This window comes from Pseudochaenichthys georgianus, chromosome 22 (genome assembly GCF_902827115.2).
Source record: "Pseudochaenichthys georgianus chromosome 22, fPseGeo1.2, whole genome shotgun sequence".
NCBI classification, from domain to species: domain Eukaryota; kingdom Metazoa; phylum Chordata; class Actinopteri; order Perciformes; family Channichthyidae; genus Pseudochaenichthys; species Pseudochaenichthys georgianus.
Window position 1 is genome coordinate 12,119,665 of NC_047524.1, and position 25,916 is coordinate 12,145,580.

General features: G+C 42.0%; 1 protein-coding gene across 1 annotated transcript; it reads left to right on the plus strand.

Annotated features, from left to right (window-relative positions):
* The first annotated feature begins 1,773 nt into the window (after positions 1-1,773).
* Positions 1,774-9,037, plus strand: ythdf2 (YTH N6-methyladenosine RNA binding protein F2). Its single transcript, XM_034111235.2, has 6 exons — positions 1,774-1,965; positions 2,192-2,216; positions 3,409-3,488; positions 4,356-6,047; positions 7,585-7,650; positions 7,990-9,037. Exons 1-6 carry the CDS (start codon positions 1,939-1,941, stop codon positions 8,011-8,013), a joined length of 1,914 nt encoding a protein of 637 aa, XP_033967126.1. The 5' UTR covers positions 1,774-1,938; the 3' UTR covers positions 8,014-9,037.
* The last annotated feature ends 16,879 nt before the right edge of the window (positions 9,038-25,916 follow it).

The following is a 25,916-nucleotide window of genomic DNA, read 5'->3' on the forward strand; positions in this document are numbered from 1 at the left end:
TATGTTTCTCTGAGGGCAGGCCCGGACTGGCCTGTTAAGTGGCCTGCTGGCCTGAGGATTTTTTTTATATTTGTATACATTGTGAATGCAACGCTGCGCAAATGTGGGTCTGACCCTGCCTCACAGAGGGTTACTGGCTGTCTGATGTGGCCTGCCAACATGGCCACTTTCATACAGACCATACACTAATGGCCTCGATTGGCCTCTGTGTGTCATTCAAGCTCGGGAGGGTGTGTGTGTATGTGTGGCGCGAGTGAGCGAGCAAGAGAGAAAGCGCACACCGGTTATGTGTATTGTTGTTGTTAGCATCTGGTGCTAGCTAGCTGCGCTAACGGATATAAGGAGCTGTTTCAACAACAAGGTGGGGGAGAGTCCTCAGCTGTCAGACTGAGAGGCTGATAACTACAGCTCAGGTGAGGTAAAGGAGTGTTTAAATATAGTATCTTCGTCTAAGTTATCTCAGTGGGTCTCAAACGGTTTGGTCACCATTTATGTAAACACATAATTTCCATTTGAAGGGGGAGTGATTAGTAAAATATGCATGAATAATACAAATAAAATGTTAATAGGTGAACAAAGGTAAGATACACTTTTAAAACGTGTTGAGAGCTAAAACTAGTCTTTGCTGCTGCCTCAAAGAGGAGCAGGGGATAGGAGGGAGACAGGAGAGGCTGATTCAGGAGCCCGGACACATTCACACATATAAATAAATATACAAGTTTCAATGTTTTTTCATATTGGATATGGTATTGTATTGGTTATGGCCATGTTCTTATGATTTTATGATTATTTAAATGTATACAGTTCTGTTTCAAATGGGTGTAGTCTCTTTATTTCCCCCTCAAAGTGCACCAGATTGATGCATTTAAGTCCAACATTTAAAAAAAATCTTACCGGGGGAGCATGCCCCCGGTCCCCCAATAGGATTTGAGGTCCACCCCCAATTAAAATATGTTCACATGAATAGGTTCCTATATATTTGCACATTTTTTTAAATAGTAACCCATCTCCATATTTTTATTTTTGGGTAGTAGATTTAAACTAGAGGGCTATCACTATGGGCAGCAACGCTGTACATATTGACAAATAAATCCAGCAAAAGGGCACAAAAAACTGGTAGTGGCCTGGCTGGGTGTATAATTCCCGGCCTGACTTATTGTCCCAGTCCGGCCCTGTCTGAGGGTATATGGTAAACCGTTTAATATTATTATTATATTATTAGACACACTGTCTCCAGTGAAACTCAATTTTCTGACGAATATAATTGATAAAATAACATTCCATAATAATGGTTAAAATGTGTTAAGTTAATCAATTAATAATTGTTTATTCAAACATGTATTAGACTATGTATTTTTATACTTGAATTGCCTATGTTATGCTATTATTGTGCACACTCCATGTTAATAATATCCTACGTCTAGGCTATATTTTGTTAGCTTTAATCGGCCCTCCATATTTGACAGACAGTCTTCTCATATCTCATTATGTATATATTTAACTTTAAAGTTCTGTTTTTATTTTCTATTTTGAGATGTTTCTTATTGTATGTTTGTTTATTTTCTACTATTTTTATTAAAAAAAATATGTGCAATGCCACTGTTTTAACATGCTGCTGTGATGAAAACATTTCCCAATTTGGGATCAATAAAGTATATCTTATCTTTATTTTTATGTGACAGGTAGTGAGATAAACCTGGCTCCTCCGCGCCATTGGGGGGCGCTTGTCTGCTGTAAATAAATGCCATCGTTGGTTGACGAGGGCGGCCCATGTTGAGGAGTCTGTCAAGCAAACTGCAGCCCGCCATTGTGTAGAAACCAGGCTCAATAGAGAGATTGGGGCGCTTGGGTGAAACTCTTTAATATCTAGACCAATTCCGCACCCTGTCGCTTTATTTAGGAGTAAATACAATTACGCAGGCTCCGGGGGGGAAAGACATGTCAGCCAGCAGCCTTTTTGAACAGGTAAAGAGAGGAATTTTCTGAACATTTACGAGGGCCATATTTCTCAGCATCGCGACGGCTAGCTCGGATAGCTTAGCTCAGAGGCAGCGGCTGTGGCTCAGTAGTGCAGTAGGCCTGACCACCTGCTAAAGGAACTGACTGCTGAAAAATATATCTCTTCATCTATTTTTCCCCTTCCTCTCTTCTCATAAATCAAACCTTCATGAATCACCTGGACCCAATCCAGAGACCGAAAGGCCAAGCTAATAAAGGTAAGGACAGATATTGTCTAACATTATGGCTCTGAGGCTGAGTGAATGCGGATCTTTTTACGTGCGGTGCGCTTTGAAAATCTTACGTGCGCGGATGTGATAGCTTGTCTCCTAGCTGCTTTGGAAATAGGCCTGCCTGATTAAGTTAGTAATATTTTTGACTTTATGTTTTAAAGGAGTGTTTGTAGGCCCTTTTTAATCGCTATACGTGAGCGTTCTAACATCACTGAAATGGCTGTTGTAGGGTTAGCATTAGCTATATCTTGACAAGCTAACTTTAAATGGCAACATGATACACATCAGCATCCTTTTCCTGGTTGAACTTACAACGCATTTTATGGCACTGACAGATGCGAGCATACACGCTTATTGCTCAGCATCTCTTTATATTGTTTCCTGTCAAACATGTTTGCAGTGTTAAGCTACAGGTGCCTTCCTATCACACTGGCTACTCGGCTAATGTTAGCAAAGTCCGTCATGTTGAAAGGACTCTTGGCGCTCGTTAACATGGAGACGCTGCGCACTGCATGCAGCTAACACACAGCTAGCATGCTTACGATAGCACGTAGCGAAGTAAACCCAAATGACACGTCTTCCGAGATGGGTTTTCGTGTGTCCAAATGGACCTAACTTTCCCGTTACAATGTTGATAATATTGTGGTGTGAGTTAGTATGTATTTAATAATCTCTTAGGGTTATGATTAACATGTTCCCAAGGTTTGAAATGCTCTGAGTCCCATGTCACCCAACACAGCATCACCAGCCCTCCGAAACTTGTGAAAACAAACCACAGCACACTTGTCCACCTGCTAAATAAGCATCAAATCTGCTTTTAAACGGATCAATAATGCCATACCCTATCGTAATTATCAATGTGTCTGTTTTATGAGAATCCAAATGTTGAGTTATAGTGGTAGTATGAAACCAGTGCCAAGTGTTTTCACTTCTTAACGGTGGGTGATTCATATGCAAGACTATTAAGTTTAATCTGGAGTTTAGTATGTGACTTCTTATCAAGCCAATCTAAGTGGTGTTTCATGTGTTGCTAATCAATAATTGCAAGGAGTGGTTGTTATGTAACAAGTAGTGAGGATTTGAATGTGAAATGTGCAGATAAGATCTCTCACCACTCACATTTTTTGATCACACAAACCTGTATCCTCTGTTTACATCAGTGTTGTTTTCTTTTCAGTGCAAAACGGAGCTGTGACCCAAAAGGATACTTTGAATGACGATGAGTTTGAGCCTTACCTGAATACTCAGGCCAGACAGGTAATTATTTATTGACCGATGTATGACAACAGGTGCTTGTTTTTCAGTTAACCCACTATCATTATCGGAGAGTACCATCAAAATTAGTGTTGAAGCAGGAAATCGTTTTTGTTTTTTTAATCTCTGTATAATCAAGGTGGAACTCATGGATTAAAATAAACTGGTCAAACTAGACTAGAAGAGTTTTGATTAGTTTATATCCTGAATCAGAATTGCTTTCACGGGCCAAGTAGGTGTACACATTCAAGGAAATTGGCTCAGTTCTTTGCATTAGTTTGTATGCACTCAAACAAAGCTGTGCAAAGGTTAAAAAAAGTAGACGGGGCATTTATGTACACGTGTAAAATGTTGTAAAAGCTGTATTAGTAGTTAACAGTAATAACAGCCTTATCTTTAATACCTTAAAATGTACAGCATACATGATTGCTGCTTTTGCTTATCAATATTTCAGTTGACAGAAGACCGACTTTCTGAAGTGGTCTGTAGAAGAAAAATAATGAAGCCTGTATATGCCTCCCCTCAGATTAATGCAGTCCTTGTGTTAAAAAGACTATTACACTTTTTCTTTAATGTATAGTACATTGCTTTGCATGTACAGATCAGGTGGGCTGAAATGCGGAGGGATACCATGATAGCCTCATTATTCTGTACTTGTGAAAATAATATTCACATTCAATGCATTTGCTCATCCTTTATCTAACTTTTTCAAGTTATAAGAAAAATATGTAGACATATTAAACGGAAGATTATCTTAACAATAAATGTTGTTCAATAATATTCAATTATCAATTAAGTTAAGTATGTTAAAAAGTTAATTTTGTTATATTGTACTATTGGTCCCTAAAACAATTTTGTTTTTCCATTTAGAACAATGCCTATACGGCCATGTCGGACTCGTACATGCCCAGCTACTACAGCCCCTCCATAGGATTTTCCTACTCCTTAAATGAGGCAGCATGGTCCACAGGTGGGGACCCTCCAATGCCTTACCTGGCCTCCTATGGACAGTTGAGCAATGGGGAGCCCCACTACCTCCCGGACGCTATGTTTGGCCAGCCAGGCCCCCTGGGGAACAACCCTTTCCTGGGTCAGCACGGTTTCAACTTCTTCCCCAGTGGCATCGACTTCTCAGCATGGGGCAATAACAGCTCTCAGGGACAGTCGGGGACACCGCAGAGCTCTGGCTACAACAGCAACTATGCCTATGCTCCCAGCTCACTCGGGGGTGCCATGATCGATGGACAGTCCCCGTTTGCGCCTGCTGCCAATGAGCCGCTGAACAAGGCGCCTGGTATGAACAGCCTTGACCAGGGCATGGCGGGGCTTAAGATTGGTGGTGCGGCTCCTGGTGGTAATGGGGACATGGCCCCTAAGGTGGTTGGCTCTGTCTTACCTGGTGGGGGTCCCCTTGGCCCTGTATCATCTGTAGGACCTCCCAGCATGCCTCCTGTCTCAATTGCCCCTGCCAAGCCCGCCTCCTGGGCCGATATTGCCAGCAAGCCAGCCAAGCCTCAACCCAAGCTGAAAACCAAGGGTGGCATGGCTGGTGCCAATTTGCCTCCTCCGCCCATTAAACACAACATGGACATCGGCACTTGGGACAACAAGGGGAACATGCCTAAAGCTGCCACCCCTCAGCAGGTGCCACCTATTCCCAGCAATGGACAGCCGCCCAATCAGGCTTCACCACAGCCTGGAGCTACTGCTGTAGGGAACCCTCAAATGCCACTCAGCAATGGACAGCTGGTACCTGCTGTTTCCCAGATGGGGCAGCATCAGCTTCCACCCACCGGACAACCAGGTATGGCTCAGATGGCCCAGCCTCCTCTCTCCCAGGGTCCTCCTCCAAACCAACAACAGCAACCTTCTCAACCTACTCGTTGGGTCCCTCCACGGAACCTAGCCAATAGGTTTGGGGATGGCAGTGGGGGTGGTACAGGCCAATCCCCTCCCACTTCATCTGGTGTGGGTGTGGTTCCTGGGGTTCCTTCCGAGCCTCACCCAGTCTTAGAAAAGTTGCGCATGGTCAACAGTTATAATCCCAAGGACTTTGACTGGAATCCCAAGGCGGGCAGGGTGTTTATCATCAAGAGCTACTCCGAGGACGACATCCACCGATCCATCAAGTACAACATCTGGTGCAGCACGGAGCATGGCAACAAGAGGCTTGATGCAGCGTACCGCTCAATGGGTGGCAAAGGGCCGCTGTATCTTCTGTTCAGTGTCAATGGGAGTGGTCACTTCTGTGGCGTAGCAGAGATGCGCTCGCCCGTGGACTATAACACGTCTGCTGGCGTGTGGTCACAGGACAAGTGGAAGGGTCGTTTTGATGTGCGCTGGGTCTTTGTTAAGGACGTTCCCAACAGTCAGCTGCGGCACATTCGGCTGGAGAACAACGAAAACAAGCCAGTGACCAACTCTCGGGACACACAGGAGGTACCACTGGACAAGGCCAGGCAGGTGCTTAAGATCATCGCTGGATATAAACACACCACTTCCATCTTCGATGACTTTTCTCACTACGAGAAGCGTCAGGAGGAGGAAGAGTGTGTGAAAAAGGTAACACAGTTACTGTTGAATACAGTGAATGGTAACACTGATGAAAGAGTGCTTTGCTTTAAGTTGAAAATGGTGCTGTATATGAAGCTGGTTTGGATGTGTGCGTGTGTGCGTGTACAACCTTTCCTTATGTATTACAAAGACATCCAGAAAGAATTAACAGCTGGGTTGATCTTTGCCAGAATTCATTGGGATTATACACAGTGGGATATTTTGTTTTTTCTTCAGTTTTACTGTGGTGTTATGTGTTTTACCTGTTACATTGCTTTGATTTAAAAGAGAACAAAGATGAATGAACACTAGAAAATGATTTATAGTATACTCACTGATTATAATTCTATCTATTCAGTTTATTACATCTGAACATATCTGAAAATGATATTTAGTGGATAGTGTTATGGTTTAGTTTTCTCTTTTTAATACTCTTATCAGGATTATCTGTTGTGTCAACGCATAGCCAGTTCTGCAGCTTTCGGAATATGTGACATGTATTTTCTATTTTGGTATCGGGGGGGGGGGGAAATCTGTTAATTTGATTTTGTGTTGAACTGCGACCATCAACATGGTGAACACAAAAAGAAGAGTAAATATATGTATAGCATCTAATATAATGTAGGTATACTTGTATGCATTTCTTATTGTAAAAAGTTCATGTTTTCTGCGGCTTTGGTTTCCTGCACAGCTGTATAATGTTTTCCATTCTGTTTACTTGAGGGGGACAAATTGAAGGGCAACGTATGTCAAGGCAACATAATATTGGCTTGCCTTGTTTGACACAACTGCTCATTAACTTAATAACCTTTGTTTGTTTACTTGCTATTACATTTTGTATGATGTAGATGTAGAAAGCTTTATCTTCCAGTGTGTTTGAAGTGTATTGCTTAAAGGCAACTCCTCAAAATGTATTATACATAAGCTTCAGAACAAATGAATTTTAAAATATTCAGTTCATATTCTGTTAGGAAGACTGACTTATCTGCTCACTCAATGGCGAGCAAGACATCTGTAAACAAATGAATGTAGAAACTACAGTTGACATTATTATTATTGTGCATCTCTATTCAGGTATTCATTCAAGAAATTGTGGCTATCGGAGGCATATGCATGTTTTCCAAAACTAGTGACTTGTATGTCTTAAGCGCTGTTATATTATCAACACCCAGAACCTTAAGTGACAAGTGACGGATATTTGACAGCATAGTGCAATAGCTCTGTCTTTGCAATTTCAAAAAAACTCATAACTAATTTAACTTAAAGTTAAATATGTTTAGTTGCTTCAGGTTCATGTTAAAAGGTATACAGTTTCAGATTTGGCGTGAGACACATGTCTGTAGGCAGTGTTCATCTATATTTCTAGCTTTTCATCATGATGAATGCAAAGCTTCCAGATTTGTATCAAAACCTTGTGATGTTCCAGAGAGTTTGATAGTAATCTTTCTGGTAACATTTGAGGCCAAGATCGGATTTTAAGTAAAGTGACAAGTGTGGTTCAGTTATGCTCAGTTTTCACTCCTCTGTGTGTGTGTGTGTGTGACAGGTGGAGGTCCAAGGCACTGAGCCATATCCCAGCAACCCCAGCAACAGGAGTCATTACAGGCTGCAGGTAACTTGTCTCATCTGTCACTTTATGTATAAGTATATCATTGTTATTTAGCATCTTGATGGACACTGCTTGAAATCTTCTCAAATGAAGTTGTTGGTGATGATTGTTGATCAGAATTTGACCATCCACAACCTGTACGTCTTACTGTATATTCATTAAAAGTTGGGCAGCTATTGCAAAAAGTATTTTAATGATGAACAAATAAAGTGCTAAGAGTGGATGTGCACATCTGGCTTCATCAAAGAATGAACTTGTAGGCATCCTGGACGAATGTGGTATGAAAATACAAATATTTGTAATATTGTTTGTAACTTGTCGTATTTTTATTTGTGTTTTTAGGAGCGCCAAGGACGAGTGAAGTAACAGTTGGTGCTCTGGTGCAAAAGACTGCAATGGCCCCCCCTAAAGCCCTGTCTACCCCATTACATCATCACATCCAGATCTCTAAGAAATTCTAATAGGGGTGAAGAATTAACCGAGGACAAAAAAACTAAATGAAGACTTTCTTGATTTCTTTTGACTTTAAAGACTTACTTCGAACTTGTAGTAAAAGAAAAGGAAACGATTATTCATAGGACTACAACTTAATGCATAGCATCCTTAGGTGAATCTTTTTTTGCCCCACCCCATTCCACTACATATGCTTTCCCCTTGTATGCTGCTTTCTCCTCTTTTTTTTTTTTAAATGAAAGGATCATCCTCTGTTTTTATGGTCCAAGAGCAAGTCTGTAATTCTCAACAACAAACACACAAATCCAATAGAAATGTGTAGTGTTGGCTTATAATAGTGTCCCAAAGTCAAGAATGGGAAGTTTGTCTCATTTTCTTTGTAACAACCCCACGCTCACGCTCCTTTCTTCTGAGAATGCTCACATCTTCAACCAGGACCGTGTGGAGTTTCCTCTTCAGTGGATTTTCATCGTAGAGGGGTGTCAAACTACGCACGCTCCAAAATCTTGTTTCGTACATGCTTGCCATGTTTTTGTTTGAGAGGTCTGCACATTTTCACAATGGCCCTCCTATTTTGTTTTCGCATGTGTTGGACGGAGTGTGTGGGGAAGATAGAGTATGGAGGATCTGGAGAGGAAGAAGAGGGAATGGGGGTCAAGAGTTTGAAAGCAGATGAAATGTTAAGTTGATGAGCATTGCTCAGTGTATAATTTTATGGTCTAAAATAATTGCGGCCCTCTGTTAACAGTCTTCATTGGACTTTATGTACCCTCTATTTCATTCTCTTGGACAAGTTGATTCATCGTTGCTATGGGCTGCTTTCTTTTTTTGTTTTCTCTCCTTCCACCGTTTTCTAAAGACAGTGATGCGAGTGGCCTTGCCCCCACTCTTTCTATTAATCAGTTCCAAAGTAATAAATGTGGTATATTCAGCAGAACTGGTGTGCATTCCCCTTGTTTGACTGTAAAGCAATTTTGTCATGCAGCGTGTCTGTGCATTTTCATTTATTTCTTTTCCCACATGGGTATATGAATGTTTTTCTGCCTACCTTAATACTCGCCCGTCCACTCCCCATCCTGACTTCTGTTTCTACCTGCATTTCTTGCCTCTGTTTTCCAAACCCACCCCTTTCCTCCCCACACTCCCATTTCTGACTGCTCAGCCACCCATACATACTATAATATCACGTCAGCTTCCACCATTTTCAGAATGTCATTGTTGGTGAGTAAAAAAATCGCAAAGGTCCTCTTTCAGAACTACTGGCTTTTATTTGTGGCATAATAAAGATGCTCCACAAAGTGGTGTGTGGGTTTTCCTCATTACATAGATTGTTTTTCTTCAGTCACATGAATGGGCTATTATACCCGTGTTGTATGCCCTGAACATAAACCCGTTTTGATGTCCTGAACAAGTTAATCTGTTTTACCATGCTGTACTTAATTTGTTTTGTAGTACTACACTACCTCATGATTTAAGTTGTGTGCATGGGGAACTATGCCGTTTGTATATCCGGGCTATAGTAAATTCCCGAAAGTTGTCATGTCTTGCAAAGGGAAAAAGTGTAAATGGTTATATTATACGATATTGTATACCTGCGTGTGTTCTTATTATACATTCATGGCGTGTGTGGGCTGCAATCCGCCATTTTCTTTCCTCTTCGGTGAAGTTGTACTGTTCATAGCAGCCACAAGAGGGAGACACAGCATCATTTACTGCGGTGCTTTTCTGTCCTGTCGAGAGGACTTCAGCCGGGGTACCATCACCAGGCCTTCGGTAGGCTACACACGGCAAGTAAGTAGTATGTTTTAGTATCTATTTATTGTTTCCCCCCCTCAAAATCTGCCTCTTATCGACACTAGAAATGTAATAAAATATGTCTTGGTACAAAAGTGATAAGCTGGGTGTTTTTAACTTGTTACTTTTTGATTGATTGGTCGATGTGGCATTTTAGTGCAGACCCTGATGAAACACACCAGCAAAAACATGGAGGAAATGTAATTAATTTCGGATTTACTTAACCATAACATTGACCCCATATCTAAACGGGTAAACCTACAACCAACCTTCTTAAAGTTGAAAGGACCTTAGGCTACTATCGACGATTCGCATTTAAAGCTGTGTGGTGTTAGGAGTGTTTACATTGTTTGCGAGCATTACAGATTATAATACAGGCTATAAACTGTATAAAATCCTATCCATGATATTAATCTAGACTACAAGTTAAAGATGTAGGAAATAAATGCGCAAGGCTCTACAGATGCATTATCAACATTGTGAATAATTCGAGAATCTGCTCTAAAACATAGCCTAAAATATTGCACTATCCCAAAATGGTGTCTGCCTTTTACCTCTGCAGCTATTCTGCCCGGTGCAGCCTACTATGTAAAGCTAGTGGAAGGCCTTACCAAAGGCAGCATACACAACGATGACCTTAATATATGTTTGCACGACGGAGTATAACAAAGAAAGTCCTGTTTGAAAAGCAATTATTTTGCTGGTGATGTTCTGAGGGTAAAACGAGCCAGCATCACTCAGCTTTTTTTGGAGCTGAAGCGCAGGTCTTGAAGACGTGTGCGTGTGTGTGCGCGTATGCGCGTGCTTGAGGTTGTCGAGAGGGGGGGGGGGGGTCGACGGCACGTGTCTGTCTGCGTTGAGGGTGCGTGGCAAACACGCTGCCTGCCTCGAGGGGATCTCCTGTGACCCTTATCTGCGCGTCTCTGGGGACGCCTTTCAGCCCCTCCTGGGATGCAAATGAACGGCCATAAAAGAGAGGCAGATACAGCCATCGAGACGATGGAGGAGAAGAAAGGGAAATGGGACCATGGGGAGAAAGTGGAGGAGGAGGTGGGGGGTTGAAGGCGAAGAGGAGGGGAGGTCAGCACTCACATCTCAGAACGCACATCAAGCTAAAGAAGAGATGGAGAAACAAAATAAGTTGCCCTGCAGTGATGACAGGAGAATTCTCGTGTGTGTGTGTGTGTGTGTGTGTGTGTGTGTGTGTGTGTGTGTGTGTGTGTGTGTGTGTGTGTGTGTGTGTGTGTGTGTGTGTGTGTGTGTGTGTGTGTGTGTGTGTGTGTGTGTGTGTGTGTGTGTGTGTGTGTGGAATGAGGAGTTTCTTCCTCATGCAGTCAGTATAGGCTGTCCTTCAGTATAGTCCATTACTGAATATTTGAGAAAAAGAAATTGCCTGAAACTTTTCCTGGGTATCCTTTTTTGAACTCAATTATGACATATTACTTATTTAGCATTTTAAATATTACACTTATTGACCTTGCATTTCTCTAATCCTATAAGGGAAATATTTAAAATGTTTATTGTCACATATTGTCATATTGCGTTGTGTCTGTGGGTTCATATCACACTGCAAGGTTATGGTTCTGCTTTATTTCCCCCCTCATTATCATAAGGCATCCATCTCTTTCTTTCATTAGTGACGCTTCACCATGTCGCCAACCCAGCGTCTATTTACATGACTAAATTAGATTTCTTCTCACTTTTCGGGGGGGTTCTGTTTCTGAAAGCCTGTCTCTAGATAGAATACAATAGAAAAACAATCTAAAGATTTAAAATGCAACTGTATAAGAAAAAAGAGCATATATGTCACTTCATACCTTTGGAATTACTAATAGCGGCTAGGTTCCCTTTATGTCACAATGGTTTTGGGATTTTTGTTCAATCTATTTTTGTTTTACATTTTTTGACATGGACAAAAAAGCCCCTTTAACATTATCGGCCTTTAATTCCACGCTTGTCACCAATTTATCAGCATTATTTTTGCATCAAAACGAAAAGCAGTTGGAGCTTAAGAAAAGGCTATTAGAGAATTGTATATTTCATGATGATGAGTGTTTTTAGCACGTGAGGGGGCTTGCATGGGGTCACCTGCTCACTATCTCCAGGGGTCCTGCATTGCTGACATATTGAGTGTTCTCCCCTCATTGCTCTTAGTGTCCCTCTATTGAGAGTTTTGCAAATGCATAATGTGTCGCAAGGCGAAGGGGCCTGAACACAGTCGATGACCTCTGTCTCAACATATGTGGCACACTTGCCCTCTGCACTTATTGTGTGGGGATGACAGGCAAATAAATGTCATCCAATGGTATATAAAGACTGAAAAACGCATACGGGTCTAAAGAGGCAGGATATTCTAGGGGGAAATGCCTTTTGTGTTGTATTAAAAACACACAAATTCATTTTTTAAAAATACTATTGTTAAAGATTTTAGAATTAAGCGCTAAGCGAAATAAAACCAAAAAGTCTGACAAAAAACGCAATTTTAGTTTTGTTTTGCATATTCTCGCTCTCCCATCTAAGATGTAGGTCAACCTATCTCTATCGCCTACAGCGATTTACAGCTTGAACCATGTGATGCAGCTCTGTGATTATATGAGTAGAAATGAAGCTCATGATTTAAATCACATTATGTGCTTTGGGCCTTTTTTCCTTGATAAGAAACACTAGATAGTACAAATAAAAATGTAGTCGATGAAGTAACTTCTTTATTGAGAGTTTTGGCAGGACAATTATACAAACAAATGTGTGATATCGAAACCCAAAAATAAAACCTTTTTTATTTAATATATCATTTCAATTAAAGTGCATAGCCACAGTAATGAGGGTCATGGTAATGTGTTCAGTTGAACTAAAAATAATTCAGGAGGTTTATAAGTCCTAGAACAGCACATCATGCTATTATGGCATTATCACCCTGTGTTTCCATCTCCCTCTCTCACAGGGCAAGGGTACACTCATGCGTTAACACACAGACCTTTGAAGTGGCCCTCTGTCACCACATGGCGAATCCTCCTGGTGTGATCCCTCTGTCCATTTGGCCACAGGACCGACACCGGTAGGCTGTTCTATCATTCTGGAAACCAGTATATCACCGCGACTTGTGTCTAGTGATTCTGCTGTGCTTCCCTCCTGTAGATTACCTGGCTTGCATAACCTGATCTGTGCACATGTCTTAGGGTCACGGCTCAGTCACCTCTTTGCTTAATGCTTCTTCCCCTGCGTCTCTGTGACTATTAATGTCATGGCTTGTTAATCTCATAGGATTGTAGCGAGCGTCCATCTGTGCCGCTCACAGGCTTTTCGCTGGTCTCTCTCAGGTAAGCGAAGACTGTGGCTTCTCTCTTGGCATTCACCGCGTGCCTTAATTGTATTGAAATTAAATCAAGGTCCACTGTGAACACAAAGAGCTCAAACCCAAACTTCCCTGAAATGTTTTCCAGCTTGAAGCAACACTTTACCTCTTTTGTACTCACATTCTGCAGCCATTTTCAACATGCACACCATTTGCTAAACACTGTCACAACCTGAGAGGTACATCCTCATGTTGTGTTGTGTCCGTCCATCCCTGCTGGACTTTCTTTTTCCTGTCTCCTCACCTGTGATCTCTCCTCACTGTGGGCTCAGAGGCGGCTCTGCAGTCCTTTCACACGTCAAAGTACATTGCATGCTAATCTCACACCAGCATTTCTATACACACAATACAGGGTAAAAAACAAACATACATGATAACAGCCAATGACATTGTGATTCCAGCCCAGGGTGTACAAATACATGCATGCATTTGTGGATGTTAAAGGAAGGGTTTCCAGCAACAAAATGTGAAAGAAAATACATTTAGTGAGCATTAAATAGCATTTGTATCATTCCGGCATTCTCTGTATACACACAACATGATTACAAATCACCACGGAGAAACGGAGTGAGGTGGAGCGAGCGAGCGAAGCTACCTTTGTTGCACCATAAAGAGAGCAGCAGCCCAGCTACCTGACTGCTACCATTCCTGCAGACCATCTTCCCCTCGGAGCAAAACAAAGGATGACGACTCGATATGTATGAGTACACAGTGCGATGCGCAGCTATGCCTTATCCTTACCATTCCACTGCCTCCGCTGCTCCTGGTAAAGAGCTTAGTATGGTTTATCAGACCAAGCAGTTCTTCATTATACTTGGTAAAGCTGTGTCGTTATCTCCCCCTTACCCTCCCTCTCTCCCTCCCTCCTACTCTCCATCTATTCTCTACTGTTCTCTCTCTCTCTGTGTGCACTCTGCGCATGTAACCATAGCCATGTACAGGCTGCTAAACAGGATCTAAATAACAACAGGCTCCATCCTCTGATTAATAACTACATAAACAAATAATTTAGCAATGAGTAAATACTGATTTTTAAAAAAGTAAAAAGAGGAGGAATTTAGCTTTTTGCAAGAAAAATTAAACAGTTACGTTTAAAAAAACCTTCCTGACTAATGCGTTCAATGCCTGTCTATATTTTCCTGTAGAACACTACTGTAGCACAAGCAGATTTGCGTTCAAGATCAAACACATCCTTTCTCTCTAAAGACGAGGCAAAAATTGCACAGGAGTATTTCCTCCTCCAGGTCCTCGGTCCTGGTTTTCTTGTTGCTGTAGTTGTCGCTGTGACTGCGCTCCATCCTGTGAAGGTCCTTGTGGGTTAGAAAGAGCAGGGAGCAGGCACACAGGGGTTTTGGGATGGCGGACAAGGGGGCTGAAGGGACGGGAGGCAGGCAGGTGTCACGCATGCAGTCAGGGGAAAGAGGAGAGAGGGTAGCAGAAAAAGAAAAAAAACTCAGCTAAATTCTACCCAGTCACCACCTTTTGGAGGAAAAAAAATCCATTTTGATCTGCTCAAGACAAAACCAAAAAGGAAGACAAAAAGTCCAAGATGGTAAATATACATATATAAGCCAGGAAGGTATATATGTATAAGGATCCAAGGGAGAAGGAGAAGGACAGAGATAAGGGATGGACGAACGAGGAGGAACAGGCAACTGGCTCTCACACAGACACACTGCGCCGAGGAGAAGGCACAGGCTTCAATTTATGCTTTCTGGTCGACACTACCCCCCACCTTACACGCACGCACACACACATGCAAACACACACACACACACACACACACACACACACACACACACACACACACACTCACTTGGAGCGTCCCGCCCCTATATGCTCCTGTCCCTGTCCTGTCCCGTACTGGATGCGTGGCCCAGCTGATCAGTGCAGAGGGATTAGCCAACGGGGCCAGCTGGCAGGGATTACACAGGCAAAGTGGGGGAGGTGTGTTTGGGGGGTGGGGGGGGAGGACGAGGGGTGAGGAGGGTAGGCCTAATACTGTGGGGGTGGGGGGATGAGAGGCCCTGTCTTGTCCTGCACACACACACATACACACACACAGATGTGCATGTCGACACTCACATTTTGTTCACATGTTCAACACACACACATTTCATGCAGATGCACATATGTGTCATGCACCGGTGCCTGAAACGCTTTACAAATATGGCTCTGCGATTCAGAATTGCAGCCAGGCGGCAACGCATGTGCCGCATCCTCCCGCCCGGCGACGCTCAGTGTTGATACATGTATGTAAATGTGCATGAGGCAGCAGGGGGATGGATGGGGGGCCGAGGTAGGGAGGGAACCCCACGGGAGAGCGGGGGCCAGGCTGACAATGCAAGGCTTTGACCCTTGACCCCTCTCCGCTCTCCATCATCCTCTGCCATCAGCTGATCCCGCATAATGGACAGCCGCAGTAACACCCCCCTCCTCTCCTCTTTTCCCCTTGTCATACAAACACACACACACACACACACACACACACACACACACACACACACACACACACACAGAGGCTCGTCCACTAACCGGCCCGACTCACTTTTCTTTTTCGCCAATCCATTTCCATCTCTCGCTCCCTGCAGCCCCTCCATTGCTCTCTCACGTCTCATGCCTCACTTCACCACTTAGCTCGTCCCGAGATCCTCGCTCCTAATCTTTCCTATTATTTTGAAATGTGTCGACATCTACAACTGTCATATCTGTGCAGGAAGAGATCCCTTCTGGATCACTATATATTTTGTATGTGTTCATGTTTTGACTGGTCCCATTGTATTGAAAAATCTTTGGTTATATTGGCTGTCAGTCTTCATTTAAAATGTTCTTTTAGAACTGCAATATGCCACACCGATCCTTACATCCGCAGTCCTGCATGTACAAGTTCAGGCAATTACATTTTACTCTCTTCATCAATGTTTCTATTACATCGATGTGCTTGTAAATTATTTCATAATTCTTTTATGAAGAGAACCCTCAAATTAGACTAAACATTTGGAAGTGATTATTCTTTTTTGTGATGGCAAATAGACAAGTTTCTCACAGTTTGTTGTTGTTGTTCTTTGGACAGTGTATCTGTTTTGGTGACGCAGTGTTGGAAGTTTGAGTCGTGTGGTTCTGTCGCTGCTGGTTCTATGATATTTTTCAGGCATTACAAAACCATGCAGGCTTAGCGGCTGCATGTCTGCCGAGTAGCGATTTGACTCAAATGTACTTCTTACCCTTTGATGTTAATTTTTGTAAAAGCGTAAAATATCTATTTTAATATCATGCAGAATTACATACCTTGATGGGATAAAATGTCAAAGAATTTCTTATGTTATTTTTCATAGAAAACACTATCTGTCTTTCGTCTGTCACCAAACCTGTAAAAACGGCCAGGTATTGCAGGATAATTCACAGACACGTTCACTTCGTATTAGTTGCGTCAGGTGTTATTTTGTGAAAAGCTGAATGTCAAAAGTTTCAACTGTCAACATTAGTTTGAGCTCCAGTATTTAGGACAAATATGCGGCTCAAACACATGAACGCGAAACCATGTGTACACAGGAAAACACGCAGAAAGACGGACATAGAGTGATTTCTGTAAAATCAAAGAGACATTTCGTAAGGGCCTCGCAGGCAGAAAACAGCGGCAGTGTTTTATAGCTAACATATAGAATCAGACATGGTTGATGTGTGACAAATAGGACTTTAGTTGAGATCTGTTTACATGAAATGCACAATAACATAGAGCTCTGGGGTGGAAGAATAAAGACAGCTTGGCCTTCCATTTCTGAGGAATACAGAGATGTATTTAAGACAGAATGTAAGTGAAGGCAGTTTGAATGAAAATAAATGTATTTCCCTTCTCCATTATTTGTTTTTGAGGAATACACTTGTCCAATAATTTGTGTCAAACATTTTTTTCGTCGATTTCTTGAAGAAAGGCCGAAACCGTATTATTTATGGGCATAAATTACATGCCATAAATTCCCCGCATTCAGTCCTGTATATGTTTGTATGGCGTAGGTTGTGTTTACCCTTGCGCATGTTGGCATGAAGATAGGACAGAGATTTGTGATTGCATTTTGATGTCCTGCTACGCCATTCACCATTTTAAAAGCTAGTACATGTTGGGATGAGAGCGGGCGAACGGGCAGGCAACCTTACTCGCAGAGAGCGAAGATCAGAGAGGCAAGCAAAGAATTTTCTATCATACAGAGAAATGCAAAGGAAATAAGCGGGTGGCTATACAAAGGGACAAACTGGGAGAGACAGACAGGCAGGAAGACAGAGAGAGACAGGCCGAGACAAATAGACAGTGCTTGTCCCTAGTTCGGTAATCTGATGGAGAGATTAGCAAGCAGGCAGCATTTGGGTCGGATTATCGAGTCATTAGAAAAGACTGGTGCTCCAGAGCCTCTCTCATGTGTTAATGTGGCTTTACAGATCCTCCGTGCAGTCTGCGCAGATTGTCCAGATTGTGTCAAGAGTTCATGCGAAGATAGTCCTTCAATATGTAAATAGGGCCACACAAACCCAATGCCCGGCCCACGGGTTGATTTGTTCGTAAAAATGTGTACGATTTATATTAAATACTTATAATATTTATATATTATGTTGTATTTGTTTAATTATAATTTTTCTTTTACAAAAGAGCAAAGAAATTGCAACATTTTAAAATTTACTCAATTAAATGTTTTGGGATGAGGAACTCCGACATTGTAACGCTGCAGAAGGGTTTTAGCAGAACCACTTAAATGTCCTCTATATGTCAGTGAAACTAATCAATATAATGAATAAAAGTATTCTGATATTATCTTTGTTTTTATTTGTATTATTGCATCATCTGAATCTCCATTTCATGATTATTCCTGGTGAAGATTTAAGTGATTCTTTATTTTTTTCCCTCTAGAATTTGCAATTGAACACCCTGCATCAGAATTTATTTTTTAGTGTAAAACACTTTTTAGCTTTTATATTGAAAGGTTGTTTTTTTACAACAAATTACGCCAGAGTTTTCAGGAATAACACACACATTCTGGCTTAAGACAAAGGAAGGAGTCTTTGCATCTGCACAATGTTTAACGGTATAGCAGCTCGATAAGCTGCAGCAGTTAGCGCTGTAGGTCAGAGCATAGAGGGTATGTGGCCTGTGTGCGCCTGCAAATCATGCAGCTATGATGTTCAGTGATGACGGGCTTTAAACCGGATCAGGAGGGAAGCCACAGAGCTTATGAGTGGTGGGTGTCTGTGCAGGGGAATACATGTATTTACAGTGTAGGTTATGTGGATATGCAGTGTTTACTCTATAAATATCAGTGGAGATACACACAGCAGTGTGTGTGTGTGTGTGTGTGTGTGTGTGTGTGTGTGTGTGTGTGTGTGTGTGTGTGTGTGTGTGTGTGTGTGTGTGTGTGTGTGTGTGTGTGTGTGTGTGTGTGTGTGTGTGTGTGTGTGTGTGTGTGTGTGTGTGTGTGTGTGTGTGTGTTTAGTTGTGTCAGTTGTTGGGGGTTGCTTTGCAGCTCATTGACAGCTGATCAATGCTCACACTCTCTGTGTCAGATGTGCTGATATAGTCCAGTGACCGCAATATCAGTTTCAATTTCACCAGAGTGAGCAATGGAGCTTCCAATGAGTGTGTAACATGTGTATATCATGTGTGTGTGTGTGTGTGTGTGTGTGTGTGTGTGTGTGTGTGTGTGTGTGTGTGTGTGTGTGTGTGTGTGTGTGTGTGTGTGTGTGTGTGTGTGTGTGTGTGTGTGTGTGTGTGTGTGTGTGTGTGTGTGTGTGTGTGTCAGCAATAACAAACAATATTCAATTCCTCACTGACCAAGCACTTCTTGGTAACTGTAACTTTACTGGCAGGTCCTAAATAAGTGCTCTTTTGCACAAAAACACACACTATCTGATTTGCGTTCCCAAAGAGCTTCCCGTCTGCTGCTGCCTCTGCACACACCAGCCCCAGTTCCCCACCCCCATCCCTTTTCGTCAAATAAATTGCTATGTGACCTACTTCCCATTTTGCACCATTTCTGTCATGTTCAGATATTATTGTTTAAACATGAGTGATTTGCTTTGGGGCATACAGTTTGAAAGAAAACATGGTGTATATAATATGGGGCATATTGTACTCTAAGTGTAATAAATGAAATGTATGTATTTTTTAAAGAAATTCCGAAGCGTTAACATCAGCATTGACACTTTTTTCGCTCCCGAATTACAATTTGGTGTTGTTGCAGCGTGGCAGCTTCTTTTAATGTGTGGGCAACTCGGGTTTGAAAGGCTTTTGTTTTTAAAATTGCCCTTGTACGATTTGTAATTAAAATACATGGTTCACGTATTTTCTGATTAACAAATACAATAATACTCACAGCCCTCATAATAACAGGATGTCTTTGTGATGGTCATAGACTGGGAAAATAAGGTAAATCAATTTTGCAGCCCAGTTAAGCAGAAAGCGCAGTGGTAATGCTCAGTAATAAGCATGGCTAATTCATTGGACCACATTGCATTTATAACCCATAGGTCTGCACTGGTTGGCATCCAGTATTCTGTTTGTTTTTTAAAAGTTCCCCATGATCTTACGGCACGGCACACTGGATCAAAAATCTCACATGAATGCAGATCATATGGTTGTGTTAGGAGTGCTACTTTTATTTAAAATGTCTGTTAATTTATAAACTTTAATTTTGTGTATAACACAACTTGTTTTGTTCCCAACAATGTATTGTATTGATTTCAGAATACAATAGATGCATTGTATTTGCACATCTTCATGAACAAAGTTACATCTGATCAAACATTTTCTCCAAATGTGTGTGTTTAAAACGTGCATGAATAACTGTGTTGTATGTATGTCTATATTTCTGCACTAACATGCATGTGTGTGTGTGAGTGTGTTTGGATGATACCGAGGCTCCCTCTTGCCTTTTTCAAAACCGTGCAGTGATGGCACCGGAGACCACACTGACCCTGATTTATTGGGATCAGAATCCACATGACAGCAATTAATTTACATCCATTAACTACATCGCTAGCTCTCTCTTTCTGCTCTCTGTGGACATTGTGCACTCGTGCACAATCCCTTTGAACATTCTTCCTGTTGCCCCTCACTCTCCGCTTTCTCGCCTTTAATCATTCTCTCCAGCTCTACCAGTCACTCCTGCATTTCTGTCCTCGTTTTGATACCGGGATTCCATATTCCTAATCCATGTAGGAGATCTTTAGCATCCCATCCCACCTCTATGAATTAAGGTCTGCTACGTAAACGTTAATGTCATCAAGTTCGTATTACGAGTGTGTGTTCATGTAGTGTGTGTGTCTCTTGGAGGAACCTTCGACTGGCTGGGAATCCTATGAGTGAACTCTATATATAATCATTATGTTACTTTAACTTAGTCCTTTTTAATAAGCAAACACACTATCTGTGTAATCAGAACATTTCAACAGTGCTCAACAAATTGGCTGACTATTGCTCAGAGATCTTACATCAACATTATAAACTCAGCGTCTTGTGATCGTTGCACAGATCCTCCATGCCGTGTTCTCATTAAAGTGCCCGACTCATGCAGGTTCCCATGCTCAAGGGTCTTTCCCTCTGCCCCTTACGATAAGACACTTTATTGCTGGCCTACATCCCTCGCTGCCTCTCCACCTCGCACTCTCCATTTTACCAGTCTCTGTCTGCCAAGTGCTTTTTGCTGGCTTTTCAACTCAAGAAAGGAGAATTTGCTTGAGGGGGAATTTGCCATTTATATCGGGAGACAAAAAAATGAAAAGGGATTTTAGCACTTTGTATCTTCTCCCCTTTTTGTCTTCATTCTCTTCACATCTTTGCTCTCCGCACCATTGTGTAGTCTCTTCATCCAACTCGGGCCTCCGTGCCTTCACTCTGTCCTCAGGCTGAGAGGAGCGGGAGAGCACAGCGGGCCCGGCATGGGGGGGGGTGATTGGGACAACTGAAGATGATTTTTGCACATACACCATTATACCATTGCATGCTCACAATTATGACAAGTCCTTATACTGTACACTTTGTATGGATAGTCGTGCATTACAGCATGCTCACATGCACATATACAAGCAAGCACTTCACTTCTGCATAGTGCATGAGCCTGCCTAATTCAAAATGTATTCTAAAGAAGGAGACAATGCAGAAATCCTTCTCTCACATCTCTTCACCAACATAGCTTGGGGACAGGTTCTATCAGTATCTGTTTAAGGATTGGCTGAGGATGTGGTGCGGGAGGAAAAGTTGCAATTGGCAGCAGACAGAAAGACACTGCAATGGGAGCGGGGGTTCACAATAAAGGATTTTAAACCAAAGCCTCTTTGGTAAAGAGGAGGGAGAGAGGGAGGGAGGGAGGGGGGAGGAAAGAATGGGGCTGAGGGGGTGGTGGATAGATACAGGATGACACAAGGTCCAGATTAACCCTAATCTCAGGACTGGTGCTTTAGGTGAGGCTGAGGGACTAGAGGAAGCTATCCCATGCCAGGTGGTCATGAGGAGGTTAAAACTGGGAGAGGGTGGGGGGCACTGGGGGGATGAGGATGGGACAGGGTGTTGCTAGGGAAGACAGAGAGAGAGACAGAGGTAGAAAGAGTTGCGAGGAGAATTAAGTCTTTCGATATCTCAGCTTCCAGCATGTCTTATTCGTATAGAAATAAAACTGAAAATCCAAAATGACCGACCATAAACAGAGACAGGGAAGATGTCTGGGTGGGGGGGGGGGGGTTGTACAGCTAGCAGAACAGCAGGCACTGTGACGGTGACTGCAGGGTGATTGGGTGGTTGCTGCATGGTGACAGTGGCACATGCCCTGGTGCATGGGATTAGAGGGACAGTCAGTAATCTGCTGTTTAGGCTGTATGTAGGGCAAGAGTGGCTTAGCCCATCCACTCTTAGCAAGGGTGGAGCGCCGGTGCGAGAGGAAGTGGACTGGCGTTATATAGCTGCACTCTGCTCGCTCAAATCACCTTCTGTTTTCTCTGTGTCGCTATCTTCTCCCGCTGTATAGCCTCCTCCAACCGAAAGAGTTCTACGTGCCACTCTGGAATGAGTGAAAACGCAACTAATGTGCGAAGGAGAAGTGGTGATGGTTGATGATTTAGAAAGACAACTAGAGAAAAATCAGAGAAACGTTATTTAAATACTTAAATGTTGGGTTGGGGGGTGTACATCAGTAGTATATTGGTCCTAGTACAAAACAAACTTAGAACTTACATTGCTATATTTTATCTAGTTGCTACTCTGTGATTTGATGTGCAAGGCATATGAGTTTATGATATACACCTCATTGTTATAGGCTCAGGTGTGGCTTTGCTGCTTTTAACTCAGTAAGTTATCTACATATGTCTTCCATCTTTGACTGCTGCTACTGTTTACTCAACTTCTATATACAATTTGGTCTGAAAGTGAATGCTCTGAATCAAATGCATCTGACATTTGATTCACACAATTGGTAATAAAGAAACCGTGTATTTGTATTGAATGAACAAACATTCAACAGAAATCCAAAATAATACAGTCTGAAGGGTCCAGTTAATAAAGAATATTCATGTGAAGCAGAGCTTTTTATATTCTTCTATTGAGAAAGAGATATTGAACTTTAATTATATCCCTAACAATCCCTACAATACTTTATAAAGCCCTTAGTTGCAGGAGTGTTTCAGATGTACAACAGAAGCACCCCTTACACTGCAAACATTGTACAATGAACCAAAACCACTGAACAAATTCAAATTATTTCAACCACTGAAATAACAAATCCAAAACACACAAAGTAATAGGTTACGTGATTCTAAAGAGGGAAACAAATTGGCAAATCTTTCAAAATCAGGCAAATCCCACCCGAGTGTAGACTCAACGACCATCAAAGGAGAGGAATACAAAATGAAATGTCCTTTACTGTTGAATTTTCTCAGTTAAAAAACACAATTTACAATCATCTGTCTTGACTAAGAGTATTTGTCAATGAGAGCAATATATAGGTTGTTCCCACCACATGGTATACGCTTCTGTGATTATAAAATGAGACAGACATTGAGGTTACTAGAGCTTAAAGGATTATTCGTTTAGTCGATCGACAGCATTATAATCTGCAACTATTTTGATAATGGCTTGGTCTAAATGCGAAAAGAAAAAAGAATCAGTTTCAGCTTCTCTTAATGTGAATGTTTGTTGTTGTGGACAGACATTCCCAATTATTTATTGTGCTTCTCATTTCCTTCATGACTTGAATTAAGATAATTGCTATTGATTCTATACTTCTCTTCAGTAACATTGATTGAAATGAAATATAATATGTTACATAGCACGGTGACCTAGTCTAACATATGATGACCTAGGCAGAATGTGTCCAGAGATCCCTGGAGAAGCATATACTAAAAGACACAACAACCATCTTGGAAAGGTACCACCATGCTAACAGCCTTTCACGTCATTCCAACAAACCCCCCATTTCCTCTCTCCGTTTTCCAATAAGCAAAGTAATTTATGTCAAGTGAAGTCAAGCATGGGCCAGCATATGAATCAAAATGTGTCAAGTTGGCTTTTCCAACTCAGGTCTATGAATTGACACGGCTTAGTTTTGAATATGAATCCCCAGAGAGAGCCACGTTGCTTTTAACTGACTTTAGCTTCAACAGAGCAATCAAACCCTTTGTTTTTTCACACCAACCCACAATCCCACCTGCTTCTGCGAGACGATGGAGAGCCCTTTGAATACAACGAGGTGGCATGATTTATTATTCTAATTAGGCGAAGTGAGACTTTAGCAAAGCCACAATTACACTAAATCGCCACCGTTTTCTGGTTGGCTGGCTGCTGTTTTGTTCTGATGTTAATCAGAGGCAGCTATTGAGTCAGGGTGCAAACTGCTTGTGTGAGTCACACTATTGCTTGGTAATATCTTCCACGAACAAACACTAGAGTCCTGTATTGAATTACAAATAAGCATTTAGGTTTATTGAATAAAATTGCATTTAGCTGTCTTTAAAACCAACAGAGACATAGAGCTTTGCAACCACCTCTCCGTCACACAAAGGGCTTAACATGCCACGATGCATGGGTAAAAGCTACTGCAGTGTTTCATTCCAGGTCATTTCATAATCTCTTTGATTCTCACTCACATCTGCACATCTCTTGCTCTCACTCACTGACAATCAAACAGCTGCAAGCTGGCATCCTCACTAAATCCTCCCGTACAACACACACGAACATATGCAATCAACCCGCCACATGCACCCACATACAAGCGCCCATTAGTGGTCCTGCAGACAATGGTGCATACAGGTTCATATACCCACATGCCTATGTGCGCAGAAGCACCCAGGCGAAAACACTTATGCATGCAAGTACACACACACACACACACACACACACACACACACACACACACACACACACACACACACACACACACACACACACACCTTTCTACTCAACTGCTACCACATTCGTGCAAAAACCTGGTTTTATTCAGTACAGATTTTCTTCTGAATTAAAAGTCTGCCATCGTAACATCCGGCAGACTCTGGAAATATACTGAATTAATTGATCATTTGCTAAAGGAACGTATACATACATTCACAGTCGCACGCAGGGAAGAAATTATCTCTATATGTGTGTACGTGTGTTTCACATCCATCCTTTGCTGCTCACCACCTTCTTGTCCCCTCCTCCCCTTTCCTCTTCCTACATCCCCACACACCCTAAAACACCCCAATCATCCTGCATCAACAGGCATGTGAACCCAGTGTTCAGTTCATCTCTTTCTCTTCCTCTCTCTCTTTCTCCCTCACACTCTTTCTCTCCCTCTGCCTGCTCTATTTTCATCTGTGTGCTTCCACTCTCCTAGCTTTCGGGTAATTACCTGGCATTTGCATTGCAAAGTCCCCTGTGCCGCCCTCAGCTCCTCTGCAGGTGATTGAGCTTCATTTCCCCGGCAGATAAGAGCGAGAGAAAGGAGGAAGAGAGAGGGGGAAAGGAAGTATTCTGGCTTGCAGGATATAGGAACAATGCCCTGGATTCTTTGTTACTGTTAAATTGGCTGGTTCAGAGCATGCACAAGAAGTTCTCACATGTAAATAATCGTCCTCATTACTACTGCTCTGGCTCCATCTATAACAGAATATAAAGCACATCCATCCTTTTGACGACTGAGACACATCCAGTATTCAGTGATGTTGTCCATACGATTGATACAAGTTGTTTAAAGACTTTTGACTGCATATTGCAACTTTCTGCATGTTTGAACTACAGCAAAGATGACAAAGCATTTTGTGTTGGGATTTTCTACCTCAATGTGGTTGGTGTACGCTATTTTAATATACAATCGACTGGCTGGGTTGCTTAAAGGCATATATATTACAAATTACTTTTCCATTGGTCTACTGATAAGCACTGACTGACTGATAATCTCTTGTCTAGAGCAAGAAAATATAGTCTCCAAACATAATACATCTCACGTTTAGACAGTTTCACCCCACATGACCATATGGCTGCATATCATGGCACAATAATATTTTAGGTTGCAAAAAAAAAAAATATTGTACTTAATGACAATTTAATTCAATCCTATATAATGCAATCTTTCTATAGGAGTCACAGTGAGACCAACATGGTCTGTTTTTTCTGATGTGTCTCATTTGCCATCACGGATGCACTTGCCAGCACCAGTAG